Below are 21,179 nucleotides of genomic sequence, written 5' to 3'. Positions count from 1 at the left end.
GCATTACAACAAAATATCTCTCCAACTCCCAGCTTCAAGCTGCCGGAAAACAGTCTTCCATCAGGCAACTTTTTCTTTTTTGAGCTTTTCTTTATCCCTTTTTTTTTAGTTTATTTGAAACACTTTCTTTTCACCACTCCATATTTGCCCTTATGTTCCACGTAGCGTCCATACATACTTTGTAATTATGCCAATGTAATGTTTATATTTATGAGTATATGAGTGGGTTGACCCAATTTCTCAGGATGCTTCACCTATTACTAAATGTCCACATACTTGTATCTACATGCCCTAAGATATTGCTCGTCTTCTCAGGTGCTTTTCTTCTGATATACCCTTCTATGTTGACTCACTACAGTGACCTTTGAGTATTTGAACTTTTGTCGAATAAAAACCCTTTTATAGACCTGTGAACTTTGAAAATCAAACTCTGGAGTCAGAGATCATGTTATCCATTTAGTTTAATATGTACATTAAAATAAACTACTTTCCAGTATATAAAATGACTGAATTCACAAGGCAGTACATTTCTTCAAGACACAAACAAATCTTTTTGCCAAAGACTGTTTAGTCCTTTGTCAGTCGATTGGAGTCGAGACGACGCACGTCTGTGAGACTGTAAAACCCTGACTTCAAATGCTACTAACCAGCAGACAGACTCACAGACAGGACATTCAGTTCAAACCTTCAACGAGACGATTTCATAAGAAAACATTTTCCTAAAACATTGTTTCATCTGCTTGTTACAAAACACAGTTAATAAAACTTTGTCTTTTGGCCAGTAGAGATTATGGCACTTGTTAGTTCTGTACTAAAGTGATGTATAAGACACTTATTGTAAAAAATACAAACTCAAATATCACACATTTAAGGATCATCTGCATCCAGTTGCTTCATTGGCATGTGTCTGATATGTTAAGTGGAACGTCCCTGTTACCTTTGCAAATAAACAAAAAAAGTAGTACCAGCTACATCTGCAAGAATTCAGAATAGAATTCATATGTTTGCTGTTTGTGGTTTTCTTGTGATTTCTTACACTCACATACACATGCACGTACATACACATATCAATAAAAATATATATATTTTCCCAGAAAATATGTTTATAGTCTCGTGTGATGGCACGTCATCTTAATGCCTAATAAGCCTTCATAAAAGTCACCATAATAATCCTATACAATACATATAGCTATTACAGTGTAGTCAACAGTGGTCCCATTATCCATTCATGGTACCAGTAAAATTAACACTCCTATAGGAACTTGCATCTATATATTGTCGTCGGATCCATGTGGCCCATCGTAGGATTCTTTAATCAGGCTGATGCTGTGCAAATCAGTCATTGTCTGTTTGTTGTCCTTCTGGTATTTGCTCACATGTGCCTCTTCATGTGGAGGGCGAGATGGTCAGACCGGGAGAATGCCCGTTCACACAAGTGACACTGGAATGGCCGGTGCCCGGTGTGCTTTCGGAAGTGACGTGTGAGCTCGTCAGAGCGAGCGAACTTCCAGCCGCAACCCTCCCAGCTGCAGTGGTATGGCTTCTCTCCTAAGAACACAAAGAACACCCATCAGTGACAGCATAGTTCGTGACGTAGTTGAATAACATGCCCGCCACACTCAGCCTGCAGATCTTACCTGTGTGAGTCCTGAGGTGCGCCTTCAGGTGAGAGCTCTTCGTGTAGGTCTTTCCACAGCCGGTGAAAGTACAGGTGTGTGTCGCGGTTCGCTTCCTCGGCCAGGACCTGCGACCCCTCTTTGGCTTGGTGTCCATAATATCCAGCGGGGAGGAGGGCGGAGTGAGTAAAACCCGCTGGCCAGCTGCCTGCTGCAGGCCCATGGCTGCGTCCTCTCCGAAAACGCCGGTGAGTTTATGCTGGTGGAGCGCCTCAGTGAAGGAGAAGTGCATCGCGCCGTGCTGGTGAGGAAATCTCGCGGGCGCCTTGCAGTGGTGTAGGTGGAAAGTCTGCGGGAACGTCGGCGAGGTGGAGGTACAAATCTGGCGCTGCTGGCTCTCGGTGTTCATCAGGTCGTCCGGGCTGAGCGGCGGGGTCATGCTGCCCATCGCTCCCTGCGGGGAGCTTGCAAGCCGGGGCTGCTCGTTAAAAACCATGCATGAGACGTTCCCTTCGTGCTTGATTTTAGTGCAGCTCTGAGGCGCCAGACCCATGACAGGTCCGTATGTGTCCACTGAGACCGGCTCAGCTTTAATGTTCGGGTGCTCGAGGAATACACCCTGAGTGGTCTGGAAAGGCGTGGAACTGACCAAGAATCTTCCCTGAATACCGGAGCTGCTCGCAGGGAGGAAGCTGGTATCCATGTCGGAGCGAAGGAGCTCTGCCATCAGGCTGCTGTATTGGGAAGGACTGTTCATGTCTGGAACAGACGTGTAATCGCTTGTTTGATGGGACATTTCGATGTGATGCTGTTGCTGTTGCTGATAAACAGACACCCCGGAATCCAGAAGGCGGTATGACTCCGGTACCGTCCCGGCGGCCGACGCACTGCTGGAATCGGCGGTGTTCGCGAGAATAAACTCCAGATCCAAGAACCTGTCCAGGTCCTCTTCGTCTTTTCTGCCCTGGCAGCTGCTGTTCATATCTGCCCTGCTGATCGCGTCGCTTTTCCACTTCTGCTTCAGGGATGGGAGCACAGTTTGTTTCAGAATGCATCATTTCTTTCAACCCGTTCAGATGATCAATACACACATATGTATAATATACACAAATAAAACAACAACTAATAGAAATATGCTTTCTGATAGCAGGAAGACAAGTGCATGAAGCTCGGTGAAAGCAACAGTTAATAAATAAAAAGGCCAACTTACATCTTCCCAGTATTTTTCTTTTTGGTTGGAAAATGTAGAGATGGATGGTAAAATTGTCCCACTCGAGGCCATTATGAATAGTAAAAAACACTGAATTATAAAAATAACTTCTGTTTAAGGCAAGTCACCAAAGTCCGCTGAGTTGCCAGATAAGGCTACGAGCGCGTAACTTCTGCCGTCCGGTGAGCTGGTCCTCGCTCACATGCAGCTCTGCGCCTGGAACAACTGGTTTTCTTATAAATATCACTACATACATAAACCGGACCAGTGTGTGGCTAGGGGAAGGAAGCGCGTTCAGGATAGGGACGCGGTGTACCGACCAGCCCCTAAATTTAGCCTCAGTATAAAAGCGTGAATTTTCCCCGCGAGTCACAGACAGAGAAGCGGAGACGGACTAGTGCCCAATGCTTTCTCTGCTCTGCTGCGTGGAGCTACTTAACCCTCGCGGAGAAAGAACCCGCCCCTTTGGCCAACAGCTGGCAGAACAACCGCCCCCATATCGGCGCTCAAAGACAGAACAATTAACAGTTTAAATAACGCGTAACAAATATTAACACGTTAACATAAAAAAAACAAAGTATCACACAAACACAAAACCCAACATATTGGAGAGCGACACAGAACGGTCTCCATTTTAAAGTGAAAACGTCTCGTTCTTTCTGATAATTATTGTGTTCTGAAAAGCTTGATCCATGATTATTTTGCTCCTGTGTTTCTGAGTATATGACAACACAGAGGTCAAATATCTCTGTCGGTTTCTATCTCAGTGAGAAAGCGGACAGAGGTGCGTGCGTCAGGCTAGAACACGACAAGCCAGTAGCGCACACTCCCTTGTAGTGAATGCAGCCACGCAGTTTTCTGCAGCAGTTTGCAGCCACCAGGCGCCACCTTCACCATCGCGGATTTCTTAAATGCTTTCTATGAAATCTCTCAGGTTGTTACATATTAGCCGTGTTGTCCATCTGGTTAAGCCTACCCCTCTGTTTCATTTTGGTGACATATAGTTGAGTGAATGTACCAACACTTTCTGTAACAACCAACAGTCTGATCAGTGCAAGTTTCCAAACAAACACATTTTTCTTACAAAAACAGTAAAATTGATTTGTATATATCCATCTATGACACAGTTTTTTTTAAAGTATTTCAGTAGTTCCTAAAACTATAAATCTTTGATTTAAAGAACAAAACAGGAACTGAGATTTAACTATAAAAGCTTTACAGAGAGTCAGAGGATCTCTTTTAAATTATTTTTTAAAGGATCTCTTTGAGCATAAATAAAAGCTACCATAGGACTATTTCTTCAGAAGAACATGGACTCTTGATACCTACAATCAGGGTGTTCAGTGGTGATGCTGTGTGCTGGCATTGTCAGAGGTGAAATCAATATAAAAATGTTCTAAGAGATAGTTTTTAATCTGACTCACTGAACACTTACAGGACATTTTGGACTGATACATTTGACAGCAATCTCCACCTGCATCATAAAAAAAACACCTAATGAAACGTCCAGAAAAGTAGGGGAGACCAGGGATAGTTGTAACGTGGGTCAGTTGTAACACTTAAAATTTCTCCAATCAGGGCTAAGTTTCAAACGATGTGATTCATCCTGTACATGTCCAATTCAGTTCTTCTATCACATGTGAAAAATTAGCACATTTTGTCAAACACAGACAATTTAAGAAGAAAAGAAGTCATTTGTATGCCAAAAAGTAAGTTTTTCTACTTTATTTCAATTTCTAATAGCATTATCTGCTTTGCAGTTAAACTCATCAAACTTAAATTATGTTATTTGTATGTCTATGGGGATATATTCTGTGTAAGTCTTTAGTGCTAATGTTTTAGCCGTTGGCTGTAATGTTAGCTAGTTCATGGCTATAGGAGTCTGGGTCAGTTGTAACAGCAACAGTCTGGGTTAGTTGTAACAATAATGCAGATGTTACAACTTACCACACTATTACTTTAACTTATATTAAACAAGTTGGGGCAACGACATCAGCAGAGAGAGGTTCACTGGTCGCATTTGTATATGCAGTTAATGCCATTGGCAACACAATTCCTCCACTGTTTGTGTTCCCACGCATACATTATGCAGACCACTGTGTCAGAGATGGACCAGTAGGAAGTACTGGTAGTGGAAATAAATCAGGATGGGTGCAAGAAACAGATTTCCTCATCTTTCTGAGCCAATGAGGCCAAACTCAAGGAAGACCAACCAAAATGAATGAAATATTCAGTTGCTGAAAATTCCATAATTAGTCTTTTTGGGGGGTTGGAATATGTTCAAAAGCTAGATTTGTGTCACACACACACACACACACACACACACACACACACACACACACACACACACACACACACACACACACAGCTACATAAATAGTTCCAAGTGCATTCATGTGTTGAATAAAAAAGATTACATGTTAAGAATTTGTCAGTACCCTTATTTCATTGTGTTACATTTCACCCCAGGATATGTTATGGGGTTAGTTGTAACATTCACTCTTTGTGTTTGAGACCATACCATGGAATGAGTAATTGTGCTGCAGAGAAAATAGCTGTACTATTTAATAGCAGAGACATGTAAATACTTTGCATTACATTTTGAATTCACTACCTTAAAAGAGCTCCAAGTTACAGACGGAAATGTCAAAAATGTTACAACTATCCTCAGTCTCCCCTATAGACTTTTAGAATCAGTGAAAAAGAGCTCCGAAACCTTTCTGGTAATCAAGATGACCTGATACTTTACTCACACATTTTATGTGAACAAACAGGTGATGAAATATTTTTGAAATATTTTTTATTTTTCAGTTGGGGGTCTTTCAGTCACAAGACTATTAGCTAGTATTTGCTTTCTGAACACGACCCTTATTGCAAATATGTCAAGCCTTGTTCCTTTAGGTATCTCTAGCAGAGATGGGGTAATTTAGGCACATGTTTTCACTGTAAATGCTGATAACTGATACTAACAATTTCACTCCCTTCAGTCCTGATGACATCTGATAGTTAGTCCAAGTAGCTATACAAAAACACATAACACATGTTTACACATCCTATGTATTGTACATATTTGTGATGGAGGGAGCTCTTTGTATGTGAAAGGACTTATTTTGTGTATTGGTTCACAAAGGTTTAAAGGGCATGTGACATTTTTGACATTTTCATTATTTACTGTTTTCCAGTCAGTCTGCATTAACTTTGTTTGCTCTCAGTAATGTTTTCTGCACTGCTTCACCATTAAGCGACATATCCTATATCCCTGACTGCAGATATCAGTGAGCAACGTCTTACATGCATCTGTTTGTTTCCTATTCATATTTCAGTTTAGATCGAGATTATTATATTAAATCATAATGGGTACCAGTCACTTATGTCCACTGCTTGAGGAACATGTGCTCTGGAGATACTCCTTATTCACTTGTGCAGCACTTGGTGACATTAGGGACTGAAAATGTAAACACAAAGAGACGTCTGAAGTTCGTGGTGTGTGGCCATTGTTACCCAATCTTCCCTGACCCAAAATAAAAATACAAAAAACACCAAATTTTCTTAACTAAACTCTTACACCCATTAGCAAGAGAAAACCGTTTTCAACAAAAAGGCTGCTGCAGTGTATGTACAGTTAAAGAATACTCCAGGTTGTCTAATATATAAAACTGTTTACAAAGATCTAGACCAGCTCTCATAAGCCAAACACACAAATCTACTCACTAACGAACTTTTCAACTCTGGATTTTCCCAGAGAAACACTCAAAGCTACTAGCAGAAACACAGCCTACTGGGTGGTGGAGGAATTGAACCCACCCACTCAGCAGGCACCTGTATCCATTAAGTCCAACCCATTCACACACCTGGGAGGGAGGAGAGAGAAAAACCCACACCCACATCCTCTGGTGAGGTGAGTCACACATATAAAACATGTATGATCCACATGATCTTGGGTCAGAACACCATCAATAATCAGCTGGAGTCAAATACCAGGACATGATTTATGTAAAAGTGAAGTTTGTAGAGAACATCCTCTACATCTTTCTGTCCTTCACAAACATCTACAACTGAGATATGAATGGTAACATCCCGTGAGGGTGCAAATAACAGTTGGCTGTCTCTCTCAGGCTTTTCCTGCCATTTCCCACCACCACTCAGTTAGCCCAATATGGAATTGTCATCATACTGTTTCAGGAAAAAACATGGAAATGTAATTAAAAATGCAGTTTAACTATATGGAATTGGAAAATTCCATATATAGCTATACAGGTCTATTTACTCACTGTGCTCAAGTGAAGGGCTTTTCTACCTTATATCTATACCTACAGCGGTTTTCTTTCTTTCCTTTCTTCCTTCCTTCCTAGTACTATAGTCAGAAAGAAAGAGGAAACACTGGCCTAAAAATACTAGAAATTTCATTAAGGGATCAGAAAACGCTTCTTTTGGATTTTCATCCATATAATCAATGCACTGCAGATCCACTGAAGTGGTTCTTGTTATTATGGATAAGAAGACAAAAGTGTCCGGCCTTTTACTTAAACAAAGTTACAAGCCATATTACACTACAACCCTTAGTATGTGTAGTGCGTTCATTTCATTCAGTGGTCATATGTCTCGTGTCCTTATCTGTATTTCCCAAATTCTTGCTGTCATCTCTGTAGGCAGCTAAAAGCTTGTCTTGTTCCTCAGCTTCCCTGACTGCGTCGTATCACATTTCCAATAAGTCATCTACTTTGATCTCCAAGTTATTCCTCGTCTTCTCTTTCTCCAAGCACATTGCTTGCGTGCTGGGAATCACCTATGTTAACAGTCCTGCATTTAAAGCTGCAGGACCATCACTTGAAAACAAATTGTACTCTCCCCACACACCAGGACTGCAGTGTTTATCCTGCCACTCCCATCTACATTTGACTCAGTGAGTTAAGGGAATCTGATCCTTTTAATGAGTTAAACAACATAAAGCTGCTCTCTCAGTCAGCTTTAAAACCAATACAAAAACCAATAGTGTTCATGATTGACCCACTGTCACTCTATGATGGAGTGGTTTAAAATTTCCATGTGGAAGTGAGTTCTGGTTGTCTGGTTGCATGTTTCTCTGTGTGAGGCTCGGCTGTTCTCACAAATGACTATCTGGTGCTGTGTCTAGATTGAGACAGAGTTACATCATGGCACAACAAGGCTGATGGGGTTGGCTGAAAACTTGTGGCTGTTAGAGCTTTGCTTCCACTGTCTAGGTTTGCCAGACTAATTGTTTGTGACAAATTCCCAAATTTAAAAAAACTGCCATTTAAAGTAATCAGATACTCGGGAAGGACAATAATTGGGTTATTTGAGAACATCTGATGACAACTTTTTCTTTTTTTTGTTTTACACCTGTGTGGCTTATCACACTCCTTTTCTTTCTTTCTTTCTTTCTTTCTTTCTTTCTTTCTTTCTTTCACACTATTTCAGTTATATTCTAATTATGGTCTGGTTTGGTCCTGCCTCTGCAATGTGTAGTGATTAAGGGACAACTAGCTGTACCCTGCTCTTACACTGAAGGCAAAGCCAGACTTTTCTGAGGGTTTCTAACATACCACAGTATTTAAGCTTTACTAAAACACTCAGATAACACATAATTTCATGACTGTATACACAACATTTTATCAATTTCATTTCAACTTGCAGTCACTTAGCTGGGATTTACAGTGAACTGTGAAAAACTATCAGCTCTCCGAGGCTTTTTGGATTAATGTGTTTCTTCAATACGATTTGATTTTTTTATTAAAACCAGATGACTTTCTCATCGTGTCAAAGTTATTGTAGCGTGTTTCAGGATAAACTCACTTTCCATGGTGCACATACTTTATGTCTTTGTTAAACTTCTTGGAAACACCTGCTTTGACTTCTCCACTTTCCTCTGCACGGCAGGAAAGCCTTGCTGTTCTGTTTCTGTGTGTGTGTGTGTGTGTGTGTGTGTGTGTGTGTGTGTGTGTGTGTGTGTGTGTGTGTGTGTGTGATAGAGAGAGAGAGAGAGAGAGAGAACAGAGGCAAACTTCTGGCTCAGGCAAAGCAGTGTCGGAGCTGAGAACCAGAGTTTGAGACAGAGTGGGCTCTTCCCTCTGCTTATATAGGTGGGTTATTTTTAAACCAACACCCCCTTCCTTATTCCCTATTATTGCACTTCCTCTCCCTCTTTCTCAGGAAGCCTACTTGGCTGAGTTTCCTGCCGGTATGCCGTGCTGACTCCAAGTGAATTGAAGAAGTAATAGCACACAAGGGTAAGGACTGGGGTGAGAGACACAGAAAAGGAGAAGAAGGAAAAGTCAAATATATTCCTGTAGCACATTTAAATGACTTTTGACCAAATTGCGGAACATCTAAATAATCAAAGGACATAAAAACATAGGCCAAGATGACAGAATTTAAGAAAGGAAACATAAAATAAGAAAACCTGAGTAAGAAATAACACAAATAAAGGGAGTCAGAACTCATTCTGATTTAAAATGTTGGGGAGGCCCTGATGTGAAGGGGCAGTTTGCTCCAAAGTTTAGGTGCAGCAACAGCAAAGACCTTCTCTCTGTGCTTTAATCTGGACCTCAGGACAGCAAGGAGCATTTGGTCCAAAGACTGCAGTTACATTTTTAATCTTGTCTCAACATCCTCCAAACAGTCCAGTTAAAACTTCAGAGGATTCACAGATTCAAGTTTTAGTGTCAGGTAATCTGGCCAAAAGGGAGCAGAAAAAAGGACTGGGCCAAGAATGGATCCCTGCGGTACCCCGCAGGTACCGCAGGGATCCATTCAGTGAAGTTTTTGAGGAAGCTGTATCCCCCATACTGATAGAAAAACTTCTGTTGGTATGTAAGATTTAAAACATTCCAGTGGAGTCCTTTTGACTCCAACACAGTGCTCAAGAGATAAAGATTCGATGATCTAAAGTATCAAAGGCAGCACAGAGGTCTAAGGCTACGTCCACATGTATTTTTGAAAAGGCAGATTTTTCTATGTGTAAACGGTGTTTTCATTCACTGAAAATGGAGATTTTCAGTTTTTGCATTTAGTGTGGACGAGGAAAACGGAGAAAACGCAGCGCCAAAGGTGTGCGCCTTTTTTGACGTCACACTGTGCGCCACGTTTTTGTTTCGGTGAAATGAATTTCTACAATGGGGGACTTAGACAAAATACTGTTACTGTTAACTTCACTCTCTGCAGTGTTTACAACACAGTTACTGTCCCTCCACACACAGGACTCAGTTCTGCTTCTATGCGCCATCTTTGTTTACTCTTTCCCACCCAGGCTTCTAGACTTCTGATTGGCCAACATTTCTACACAGTTAGCAATATATCGCCACTATGTTTCTTTGGCATGTTCCTAGCAGCGTTTTCCTTCGTTTTTGCGTTTACGTGTGGACGGGATTTAAAAAACAAAAAAAACAAAAACGGAAAATCTCAGTTTTCAAAAATACCGTGTACGTGTGGAGGTAGCCTAAGAGTATTAAAATGGAAGAATCTCCCAAATAAGCAAAATTTAAAAGGTCATTTAAAACTTTAAAAGAGCAGTTTCAGTCCTGTGGTGCGCTTTAAAACTAGACTGTAACACTAATGCCATTTTGACCTGGAAAGGTCTGGCGCTGAAGAAGTCCGACTGTAGAGAGAAAAGGCAATTTAAAAATTGGTCTGAGCAATTTCTAAATTGCCACAGTACTTTTTGTGGGTTTCAAGTGGCTGATTACTTCATTCAGCAGTAAAAAAAAGAAAAATGATGGGTCAGTTGCAGGAGGGATAATATGAGACCTGATATGCGATCCTATTAACACAGAAGTTCAAAAAGTTTTTCAAAAAGTTGCTTTAGCTGCTACAAGAGGAGCAGCAGTGGAAGGATCAGAGTTAATGATGCGAAATAAAATATGAAGTCTGTGACAGTTGTTAGACACAATCTTAGAGAAATACTTTGTTTTTGCTGCTCTTACAGACTCATGATAATTTAATAAAGATTCTCTTAGTCCATTTTCATTCAGCTTCTCTGCACAGCTGTCTGTTCTCTGGTGGCATTATTCAACCAAGTTTTAGGTTGGATCAAGGATTTCCAAGCAGGTTAAATTAAACAAAAGTCATCAGTGAATGGACCTATCAAACAGTAAGCTGTGATTATTTTTTGATAAGAACAAGCAAAAATGATCAGCAGCAACTGAGGTAATCGTGCAAGAATCTGGCACATCAGGTTTGACAGAGAATTATAAAAGGGGAATCTCAGTTACTACAGACATGGGTCAGGGACATTATCGTCACTGATTTCAGTGTCACAGAGAGTCAGACCACAGTCATATCTCAGCATAATTCCTGCCAAAAACTCAGTGAAGTCTTAGATAAAATTCTCCTGTAGTTTTGGTCGTTGATACACCAGCGCACACAGCAAAGGAGTGGGCTCCTTGATTTCAAACAACTGCAGTTCAAAGCTGGGGTAAACATCAGCTGTTAGCTGCTAACAGTTGACGCAGTTTTTATACACAGTGGCTAACCCTCCACCCTGGCCGATTTTCCAAGGCGAGCTGAGGTTGAGGAGTGAATTACAGTCTGAAGGAAAAAGTTCAGAAAATGGGCTCAACTCACCAATGTTTAGCCAAGTTTCTAGAGCAAATCCATGTGTCAAGAGGTGAGGAAGTCATTCAGAATAAAAGTGAGGGAAAGGACCTTGTTCAAAGCTTGGTATTGAAATATTAATTAGTGTGCCCCTTTGGACTACCTTTGATAGAGCAAGAAAGATCAATGGAGATAAAGAGAGAAGCACAAAGGGTAGATTGCAATCCAAGACAATGTCAGTTCAATTCAAATAAATTTTATACATCCATCCATTCGCTTCCGCCTATCCTTTTCAGGGTCGCGGGGGGCGCTGGAGCCTATCCCAGCTGTCCCAGGGCGAGAGGCGGGGTACACCCTGGACAGGTCGTCAGTCTGTCGCAGGGCCAACACATAGACACAGACAACCATTCACACTCACATTCACTCACAGAGTCACACCTATGGGCAATTTGGATTAATCAATTAACCTATCCCCACAAGCTGCATGTCTTTGGATGGTGGGAGGAAGCCGGAGTACCCGGAGGGAACCCACAGGGAGGACATGTAAACTCCACACAGAAAGATACCAGCCTGATGGTGGAATTGAACTTCTTGCTGTGCGGCAACAGTGCTAACCACCGTGCCACCGTGCTGCCCAAATTTATATATATAGCACCAAATAGCACCAAATCACAGCAACAGAATTTAGTATATGGGTTGCGCCCATGAAAAATTCTACATTGTGGGTCATTCTTTCTTTCTTTTTTTTTTTGTTAATGTGAGCTGACATTTTTTAAGGTTAGCAAAATCCCATCTGTCATAAACATCTGTTCCAACACATTTGTAGTGAAATTATATTGCTTTGCACAAATGGTCATTTGTAGTGGGTGCCTCGAAAATAAAAGCAGCAAAACTGCGTTATAATTTCCCACAAAACTCCACAAAACACTGAGCTTTTATAAGGCTGATTACAGATCTAGTGAGCAAACCCAAACGGCAGCGGACAGTTTTGGAAAATTTATTAACAAAACCACAAAGGAGGGGAGATAGTGAAGCGGTGCCAGGGAAACTGTAGATTTACAGACAGAGAGTTTGGCAAAGAGGACACAAGGAATTAACAAGGGATCAGAGGGACATGGGGAAAATTTGGCAAGGTAAATGAGAGCTGCCTTAATTGAGAGAAAGGTGGTTTGGGGCATAAGGGGAAGTGAGGGCAGCTGGTGGAAAACCAAGAATGCAGAGGTATTTCAGTGCAAGATTGGGCAGACTGGTGAGCGTGTGACTCCTTCCTTTGGCTGAACATGGTGAGCGAATACTGCTAAATGAGGCCAAGGCTATGCAGTGGAAGATGCTGACATTGAGTCTTCCCGAGATTCTGCAACTCCAGGTTAGTAGCTGGCGAGTGACATAGTAGCAATCTGCAATCTCCAGCCTTCAAATGCAACACGCTCATTCGATGAACAACAAAACAGGTGCAGGAAAGGTGTTACCCTTGTAAAGCCCCACCCCAGGGTTTTCTCTCTGTTAATGTAGGGTCTTTACCTTTCAACAGTACCTCGAGGCTAATGTTGTTGTGATTTGGGGTCGATCGTGGATCAAGAGTTGGCAGTTTGTCTTGTAATTGGAAGGTTGCCGGTTCGAGCCCCGGCTTGGACAGTCTCGGTTGTTGTGTCCTTGGGCAAGACACTTTACCTGTTGCCTACTGGTGGTGGTCAGAGGGCCCGGTGGCGCCAGTGTCTGGCAGCCTCGCCTCTGTCAGTGCGCCCCAGGGTGGCTGTGGCTACAATGTAGCTTACCATCACCAGTGTGTGGATGACTGAATGTAGTGTAAAGCGCTATGCAAATACAGGCCATTTACCATTTTGGTGTTATATATTTAAAATTTGATTGAATTTCAATGGAATTCTATTTTCCCACTGAGTCACCCAGGCTTGTCAGGGGAAATCAAACTCTTCATGTTATTAAGGAATTTTTTCTCTTTGTTAATTCTCAGGGGCCTCTCTGATATTTTAGGGTAGTGATTACCAAAGTGTGGGCTGTGAGAATACTGCAGGTGGGTCACAGTAATGGCAGAAATTAAGTTTGAACGTTTGCACAAATATGCACAGTTACATATTTAGATAAATGTATTTATTTAAAAATGAATTAAAACAGCTGATGAACAAAGATGTGTAGATTGAGTGCAAATGGTTCTCATTTTTCCAAGCTCATCATTTAGGAACGTGTTGGATGCCCGAAAATGTAATATGTTGACGATTTGTCACCTAGCGTAAAATGTTACGCTTTGGGAGTGAGAACGTGTTCGCAGTTTATATCCAACAGTTTTTGAATACACCTTTCAAAGATATACGTCACTTTGTCGTGTGTTTTGATTGGGTGATGAATTAAGATTAGGTGGGCCCCATTGGATTCTGTGGATTTTAAGGGGGCAGCAGCACTCTTGACTTTGGGAATGGGTATTCCAGAGTATTATTCTCTACCTTACAATATGAACCACTTTTGGATCTGGTGATATATAAATGAATCAGAAACAAACTTCATAAAGCACATGAAATAGACTAGCATACTGCATACCATATAGATGGTGTTTTTCTCTTTTGGTGATTTTGCTGTGTATATGGAAATGTCAGTTCAGATATTCAGTTCATTAGTTTTACTATTATATATTGTGCTGTTTTGTTGTTCTTGTTAAATGTACACATTTTAACATAACACAGTGCGAAAGCTGAAAAAAGGTCAGACATTTTTGCTCTGTTGAGTCATATGATTTGTCACTTACACTCAACAACTATGTCCACAGCTCTGACTTCAGCACGCTTCAGCTGCATTGTATGTGTATTTCTTTTGTGAATTACTGCAAATAAAGTATGTTCACCATGCATCATAGAGGAAAGTGCATTTTATTCTATTTGAATACTATGTCTTCAGTTTATATACTTACTGAATTACATGAAAGTAAAAGAAATTATTCTGAAATGCTTTATAGTAAACTATGAATCTGATGCACACATAACAATAGATACGTTTGATACATTCTAGAGTTATGATAATGAGAGAATTATAAGATCTTGTGAACAGAATCTCAAGTGGGGAAGAAAACAGAAATGCAGCAGGAAGAGGAGGGAGGGGATTCCATGCATAGCTGTGGGCCAAGTTGGACCAAGCTGCACATGCTGGAGCTTTTAGGGACACTGGAAAGTAAAGCAGTTTGTGTAGAAACATGGAGAGGAATCATCTGTAACATAGAATATAAAAAACCAAGAAGACAGCATAATAAGACTTCTGAAAGTTTGTCAATCAGAATAGAAACATGCCTTGTTATAGAGACATTTATGTGCTGCTAGTCGAATCAGAGGAGGGAAGGCAGAGGATAATCTGAAAATCATAACAACTGCCTGATTGCAGTGTAGCAATCATAATTGTTGTCTGAAGGCCAACAAATGCCCAACAGATTTATTTTTTCCGGTTGGACCATTACCACTTTTGCTATAATAGTCCACTTGCTAGTCATATTTTATTAGTTTTATATTGGGATTTCTTTTTTTTTTTTTAATTTAAGTTAATACAATCACAGAAGAAAAAGAAGAAAGAAAGACGCTTTGGGAAGAAAAGAGAAGGAGAAAAAATGCTGAAAATCTGCTTCAATTCCTGCTGAAAACCAAACCACAGCAACAACCAACATACGCATAAGTAACAGTAAATAATAAATATTAAATGTTACTGAGCAGCACACAGTATTAATAATACACGACATGTTTGGAGACAGCAGCCTACCAAGACAGTGTGTGTCTGTGAGTACCCATTTGTATTGAATCGAATATCTTTAGCTGCAAGCCATACTTTCTTTCTGACCAGGCAAGTAACTGGGTGCAGCGGAGTCTTCTTTCAGTAGTTGCAGCTATCCCTATGAAGTTGTACAAAAACACGGTGGTTGGCATACTTATTGTTTTGGTTGGTGGTCTTGAGCAGAGCCTCTCTGGTTTGAGCCCTGACTCTGTTGGAGGTGATGTTGCACAGAGGGAACTGCAAGGTTGAGAATGAGAGGCCAGAGATGGTACGAACATCAATTGATGTGTAGCGGAGGAGATCGGAGAACTATGGGCGTATTCGACCCAGGACAGCTGTGTGGACCAAGAGGAAGGATTTTGGGTAGTGATGCAGCAGATTGAAATACTTAGTTAAAGTCTTTCTGTCACTGTGGATGAAAACCAGAGCTTAAACAAGCTTTGGCCCCCGGGGTGGTGGAAAAAGCCGTCCAGGCTTGAGAAATGAAGTGGGGCCCTCTGTCAGACAGCATGTAATTCCATGTAATTCCATGTAATTTGAAAACATGATTCACAAGGAGCTTAGCAGTTTCAGATGTAGTTGGCAATTTCTCGAGGGCGATGACTTGAGCAAAACCTATCAATGATGGAAAGATTTGGGATGGGAATGGATAAAAATGTAGCGATTTATTGATATTACTTATCGATTCGATTTCTTATCGATTCTCATTGTGCTCTCACCAGCTCCGCTTTGAGAGGTACCACCATCACTAAGTAGCATATCAAAGATATTACATTTGTGAACATTGACTGGATGTTGTGTGGTCACAGGGTTGTGCATGTTACAGGCCTATTTGTTTTGCTGGTTCGGAGTCAATGAGATTCTGCTCTATCCCAGAGTTGATCAGGGCATGAAGGGGCAACTTGGTCTTAGCAATGCGTGACTTGAAGCAATAGTCAGGGCTTAGTGAGAGAAGCCCACCTGTACCCCCGAAACTACCAGCGGGCAAACTCGTTTGGTCTCACAGGACAGGAAGCAAGGAAACGCCTGGTCTGAGCACAATAAAAACACTTGTGAGCTCTGGTTCAGCCTTGAAGTGTGGATTCTGGCCAGCATGTTGCGGTGGCTGCAGTCCAGAAATTGACCACAAATTCTGCCACGCTGCGGATGCCCTGGTGGAGGTTGAATCGTTTTTTCACAGAACTGTCCTCAGACATGGGGTGAGCGAAAGTCTTTTTCAGCTTGTTCAAAAAGACATCATATAGGCAGGCAGCAATGTTCTTGAACATGAAGAAAGCTTCAGCACTCTTCCCCTCAGTAAGCTTACCACGTAGGAAAGCTCTGTGGTGTCATCAGGAAGGAACCTGGCTACTTCAGAATCGGTTTCAGTTACAACGAAATTATTTCTCTTTTAGCACATAAACACTGTGGTGATAAGTATAAGGACAGTAAAAATGTGGTGCAGAGAGCATCACGTGGCCAGAAGGAAAAAACACAAAAACTTGGAAGGCTGGCAATGAACAAATCCACGGATATCAATGGTTACACCCTCGTGCAATAAACAGGATGTAGGTTGTTTCACAAGACACGATAAGAGAGCTAATCTTTACTCATCTACTACTATTACTGTGATGAACATGGAGCTACTGTAAAGCTTAAATTATTTGGAAGCTCAAGTTATTTGTTTCATTGAATTTTATATTTGGGGCTTACAAACAGGAAATACAACATCTGGATAACTAGATAAATAGATTCCCATAGCTACTGCTTGAAGAAACAACAGCATCCTTTCAGCATCCAAGTTTATAGTGGCTGAAGCTATGAATATGGAACGGTAAATAGAACGATGCTTATGTGACCTTATATGAGCATGAATTACCTTTATTTTGTGACATGTTTCAATAAGCCAGTTGTATCCCTACCCTATGTCAGCTTGTGTATGTATGTGTATGTCTATGCAAACAGTTCACTCACAAATACTAATATGATCATTATTTGATATAATTTATTATTAACTCACTGGAGCCTTTTGTTTGCCTGTCATGTCCATCTCACTAATCCCAAAGAACTCCAGAGAAAACACGACTGCGTTCTCTCATTTCAACATAATTCACTTTAATGAACTGAACATCCTTAAAAATATATGAAAATTACAAGACTAAATTGTGTTTAGATGAGGAATTTAAATTAGTAACATTGGATATATGAGGTTCTTATACACAAATTCAACAACTTCCCTATTTTTTTCAGTGAGCTTTTATTTTCAGGGGAATGAGAATCACAAAGAGGTTTCTAGGAAAAGCCACAACTACAAAAAACCCGCAGAGAAAAAGGCAAGTCCTGTGCAGTCAGCTGAATGGGAAGAAGACCTAAACTCCACTGTTTGTCAGATACCCTGTTATTATGGTAAGCTAGCCAAAACAGGAGATAGAAGCAACTGATATCAAGATAAAAAAAAGCTCCTTACCATGCAAGGAGGGTTCCACCTGAAGTCCAGAGACCTGAGACTGAAGAAAAGAAGGAACACAAGAAGCTTGAGAAATACCAGGGGCTGAGAGAGGAGCTAGAAAATGCATATATTTATTTATATATAATTTTCTTTCTGTCACAACCCGGTACAAGAGGACAGTAGTAGGTCACTGCAGTAGTGTAAGCAGTGTCTGGATGTATGATGTGAAATGCTCTTAAGACAATTAACCAAAATTCTAACCAACCAAATCAAACCCCAAGGAGAAAGAGACAGACAGAGAGAGCTTTATGTAACAGCCAATCAGGCAGCAACAGATGTAGCCTGTCCCATTGGTTACATTTGACTCTCTAGTCCAGGGGTGGGCAACTCCAGGCCTAAAGGGCCGGTGTCCTGCAGCTTTTAGATGTGTCCTTGATCCAACACAGCTGATTTAAATGGCTAATTACCTCATCAACATGTGTTGAACTTTGATTGAGGTGTGTTGACCCAGGGTGAGATCTAAAACCTGCAGGACACTGGGCCTTGAGGCCTGGAGTTGCCCACCCCTGCTCTAGTTTCCAATATGAGGAGCCCTCATAAGGTGTCACCCACCCTCCATAAGAACTGAGTTCTCCACAACATCTGAAAGATATTTCAAGTAAACACACAGAAGCAATATACAATGTATTACAAGTTACAAGTTTGGCTACAACAACTACATAACTAGTTTATTTCAATATTTTTTTTAACATAACAGACTACAGTCTTACTAATCTGACTCACCTTGAGCTTCTTTCAAGTTTTCATAAATCTACCTACCAACCTCTCCTCACATATTCTCTTCCACATCCTCTTAAAGCCCAGCAACTTTGATACCTTAGGAAGCAATTTAAGAAAAAGACAGCATAGAAAACTCATAGGAGTATTAAAAAAAAACTAAGGCAGAAGTGCATGAGATAGAGCGTCCATCACTACATTCTCACTGTTTTCTGATATGACATATATCCAGGCATTAAGGCTGTAGGAACAATGTCCATCTCATCAACCTTTGATTGGGATTCTGAAGAGATCACAAGAAATTCAGTGCGTTGGGATCAGTGTACACAGAACACTTGAGCCAACATAAACATCATGATTCTGCAGAACCCAAATTGATGCCAGAGCATTTCTTCAATTGCAAAATACTGCAGCTGATAAGGCTTGCACTTCATGACAAATAACTCACTGGTTTGGAAACACCATCTGTACTAGCACCAACATTAATATTGTGCTCTTTTACATGACTACACAATGGTGCAACTGAGAATAAGTTACCCGAAGCTTCTGCATTTATAAGACAAGGTTGTAGCATTACTTCTCCCAATACTCCTCCTTCCTCCTCAAGTGCTGCCACCACCTTTTTGAACTGAAAGGTGGTTTTGAACTGAAGATGCAGCCTATTAACAGGAAATTCAGAAGATACGACCATGATAAGGTTTCAGCAAGTTTACATGAGAGATTTTATTAGATTGTCTTGTTCTGATACCCATTTCACAACAGAGCAAAATCAAAACATTTGGCCTGAAATGGCAATTCAACAAATAGTGACAATACTAATCCCTGAGCACCATGACTGTAGTGTCGTTGTACAGCTTTATCAATTTCAGTTTTTTTTTAATAGCAACAAATCGCAAAAAGAGCCTCAAGGTGCTTTATATGATAATGTCAAGATCCTACATTTCTACAACTTTGTTTTCTTCGGTTGAGATCCAGATGTAGTTCAGTGAAGTCAGTAGTCTTTGCAGTGTCTGATATGTGATGTGAAGTGAGTAGAGGTTTATGCTTGGGATCAAATCCAGGTTTTTCTGGTGGTAACTGCATATCAGGGACTGTTCAGAAAGAGACTAAATAACTACCTCTAACCGTGAACCATCTGAAGCTTCCTTGGTGAAAGAATTCTTTCAGTCTCCTTCAGAAGAAATCCTTAATCAATGTAAAAAAGATCAGCTGTTGAAAATTGAGATTTCTGCATCTCAACTAAAGGGTTCTGCAAAAAGCATTTAGAAGGCAAATATACAGGAAGGAGTTTTGTTTGTTACTGAAAGTAAGGGTTTACCAAACACACCTGCATCAGTAATCACTAATTTAGGATTTGAAACAATTGTTGATGTTACAGTTTGACCATGAAAAATTTAATCATCGACAGTTGGATCTTTAGATTATGAAACAAAAACTGACAGTGAGCAAAGTAAGACTAGTGTTCCTTTTTCCTGATGTTGCTATCACTCTAACTAACTATGGCCGTTGTCCTTGGCTTGTCCACCACTACTATGTCGGGTTGGTTAGCAATCACCAGTTTATCCATCTGTAATCCCACAGGATCTTAGCTCGGTCATTCTCAACCACCCTAATGGGTGTGTCCCATTTTAACCTCAGGACTTCCAGGCCATGCTCAGCACAGATGTTCTGTATACTATGCTACACACTTGGTTATGGGGTTCCATGTATCCTCTGCTTGCTACCCATGAAGTTGAACAATAGAATTCACTCTATTTGTCTAGTCATAAATATAACACAGTACAGCAACCCTGACAGTATTTGTAGATTTTGAAGGTATTCTTTAAAAGAAACCTTATGTAGCAGGGCAAAAGAAAAATGTCATATCTTGTGTAATATGTTATATATTCTAATACACTGACTTAAAAAAATTAGGGTTAAAGCCTTTGAATAAAACAGTGTTTTTGCTAAAAGTCTGATCTACCGTACATTGGCACTTGTGTAGTGTTCTTAGACAATGAAGGTCACAGGTGTGCTCATTTTCAGTATAAACATTGGTTTAGATAGTCAGGATGAACTGCTGTCTTGTTTACAGCCGGTCAGAATGTCTGGTTTGTGGTTCTTGACAGGCCAGACATTTTTTTAAAGTAATGCCACCCTGTTTGGTAAACCCTAAATTTTAAATGACAACCTTTAGTAACACAGTGGATGCTATAAAGATACCTGCCCTCTGTCGCAGTTAAAAATAGAACGATTTGGTATTGAGAGTGAATAATAAAGGTCTGGAAACTAAACATTTAAAGAATATAGGCCATCTGGACAACCTGCATAATCTAAAAATTTTTATTTTGATTCTGTTCACAATAGATTAAAAAAAAAAATCAAGACATAACTGCAGTACAGACTTTCAAGAATTCAAGGTTTTAGATAAAGTTAGTGTCAAAAAAAGTTACAGCCATTTTAATTGATTACTGTAATTAGAAGGCCCTTCTGGGTGCTTCCTTATTTGCCGTGGGGTTGCCACATACATGGAAATATAGCGGGTTCACAGAAAATTACAAATCAACGGTTACACTCAAGATTACACATTTACGGCAGCTTGCACAGTTCTGAAAAAATATGTAAGGAGGTGTGTGGGCTTTATCAAGACCTGTGATCCTGTTTCAGCAAGAACTGTTATTTTTCTAGGTTGCTGAGATTAGTTAGCTTCATAAATTTGAATATTTCAATATGGTGACTATGATAAAACATAGTGATGAATATTTGCTTTGTTGCAGAGTTGGCAGCTGTCTAGTGTCCTCTAGTCACATTTTGCCTGCACACAAACTGAAATCAGCTGATCATAGTGAGAGTG

At 40.5% G+C, this 21,179-nt stretch overlaps 1 protein-coding gene across 1 annotated transcript; it reads right to left on the bottom strand.

The window, feature by feature from the left end:
* Nucleotides 1–443: 443 nt before the first annotated feature.
* Nucleotides 444–3,362, bottom strand: LOC146689179 (Krueppel-like factor 2). Its single transcript, XM_085436092.1, has 3 exons — nt 2,827–3,362; nt 1,638–2,631; nt 444–1,548 (listed from the first exon to the last, which is right to left on the bottom strand). Exons 1-3 carry the CDS (start codon nt 2,896–2,898, stop codon nt 1,373–1,375), a joined length of 1,242 nt encoding a protein of 413 aa, XP_085292218.1. The 5' UTR covers nt 2,899–3,362; the 3' UTR covers nt 444–1,372.
* Nucleotides 3,363–21,179: the final 17,817 nt, after the last annotated feature.

Source organism: Copadichromis virginalis, linkage group LG17 (assembly GCF_057382275.1).
Source record: "Copadichromis virginalis isolate Kocher_CV1m ecotype Utaka linkage group LG17, C_Virginalis_male_GT1.1, whole genome shotgun sequence".
Taxonomy (NCBI): domain Eukaryota; kingdom Metazoa; phylum Chordata; class Actinopteri; order Cichliformes; family Cichlidae; genus Copadichromis; species Copadichromis virginalis.
Note: the sequence above shows the minus strand (reverse complement) of the source record. Positions and strands in the feature narration are given on the sequence as shown.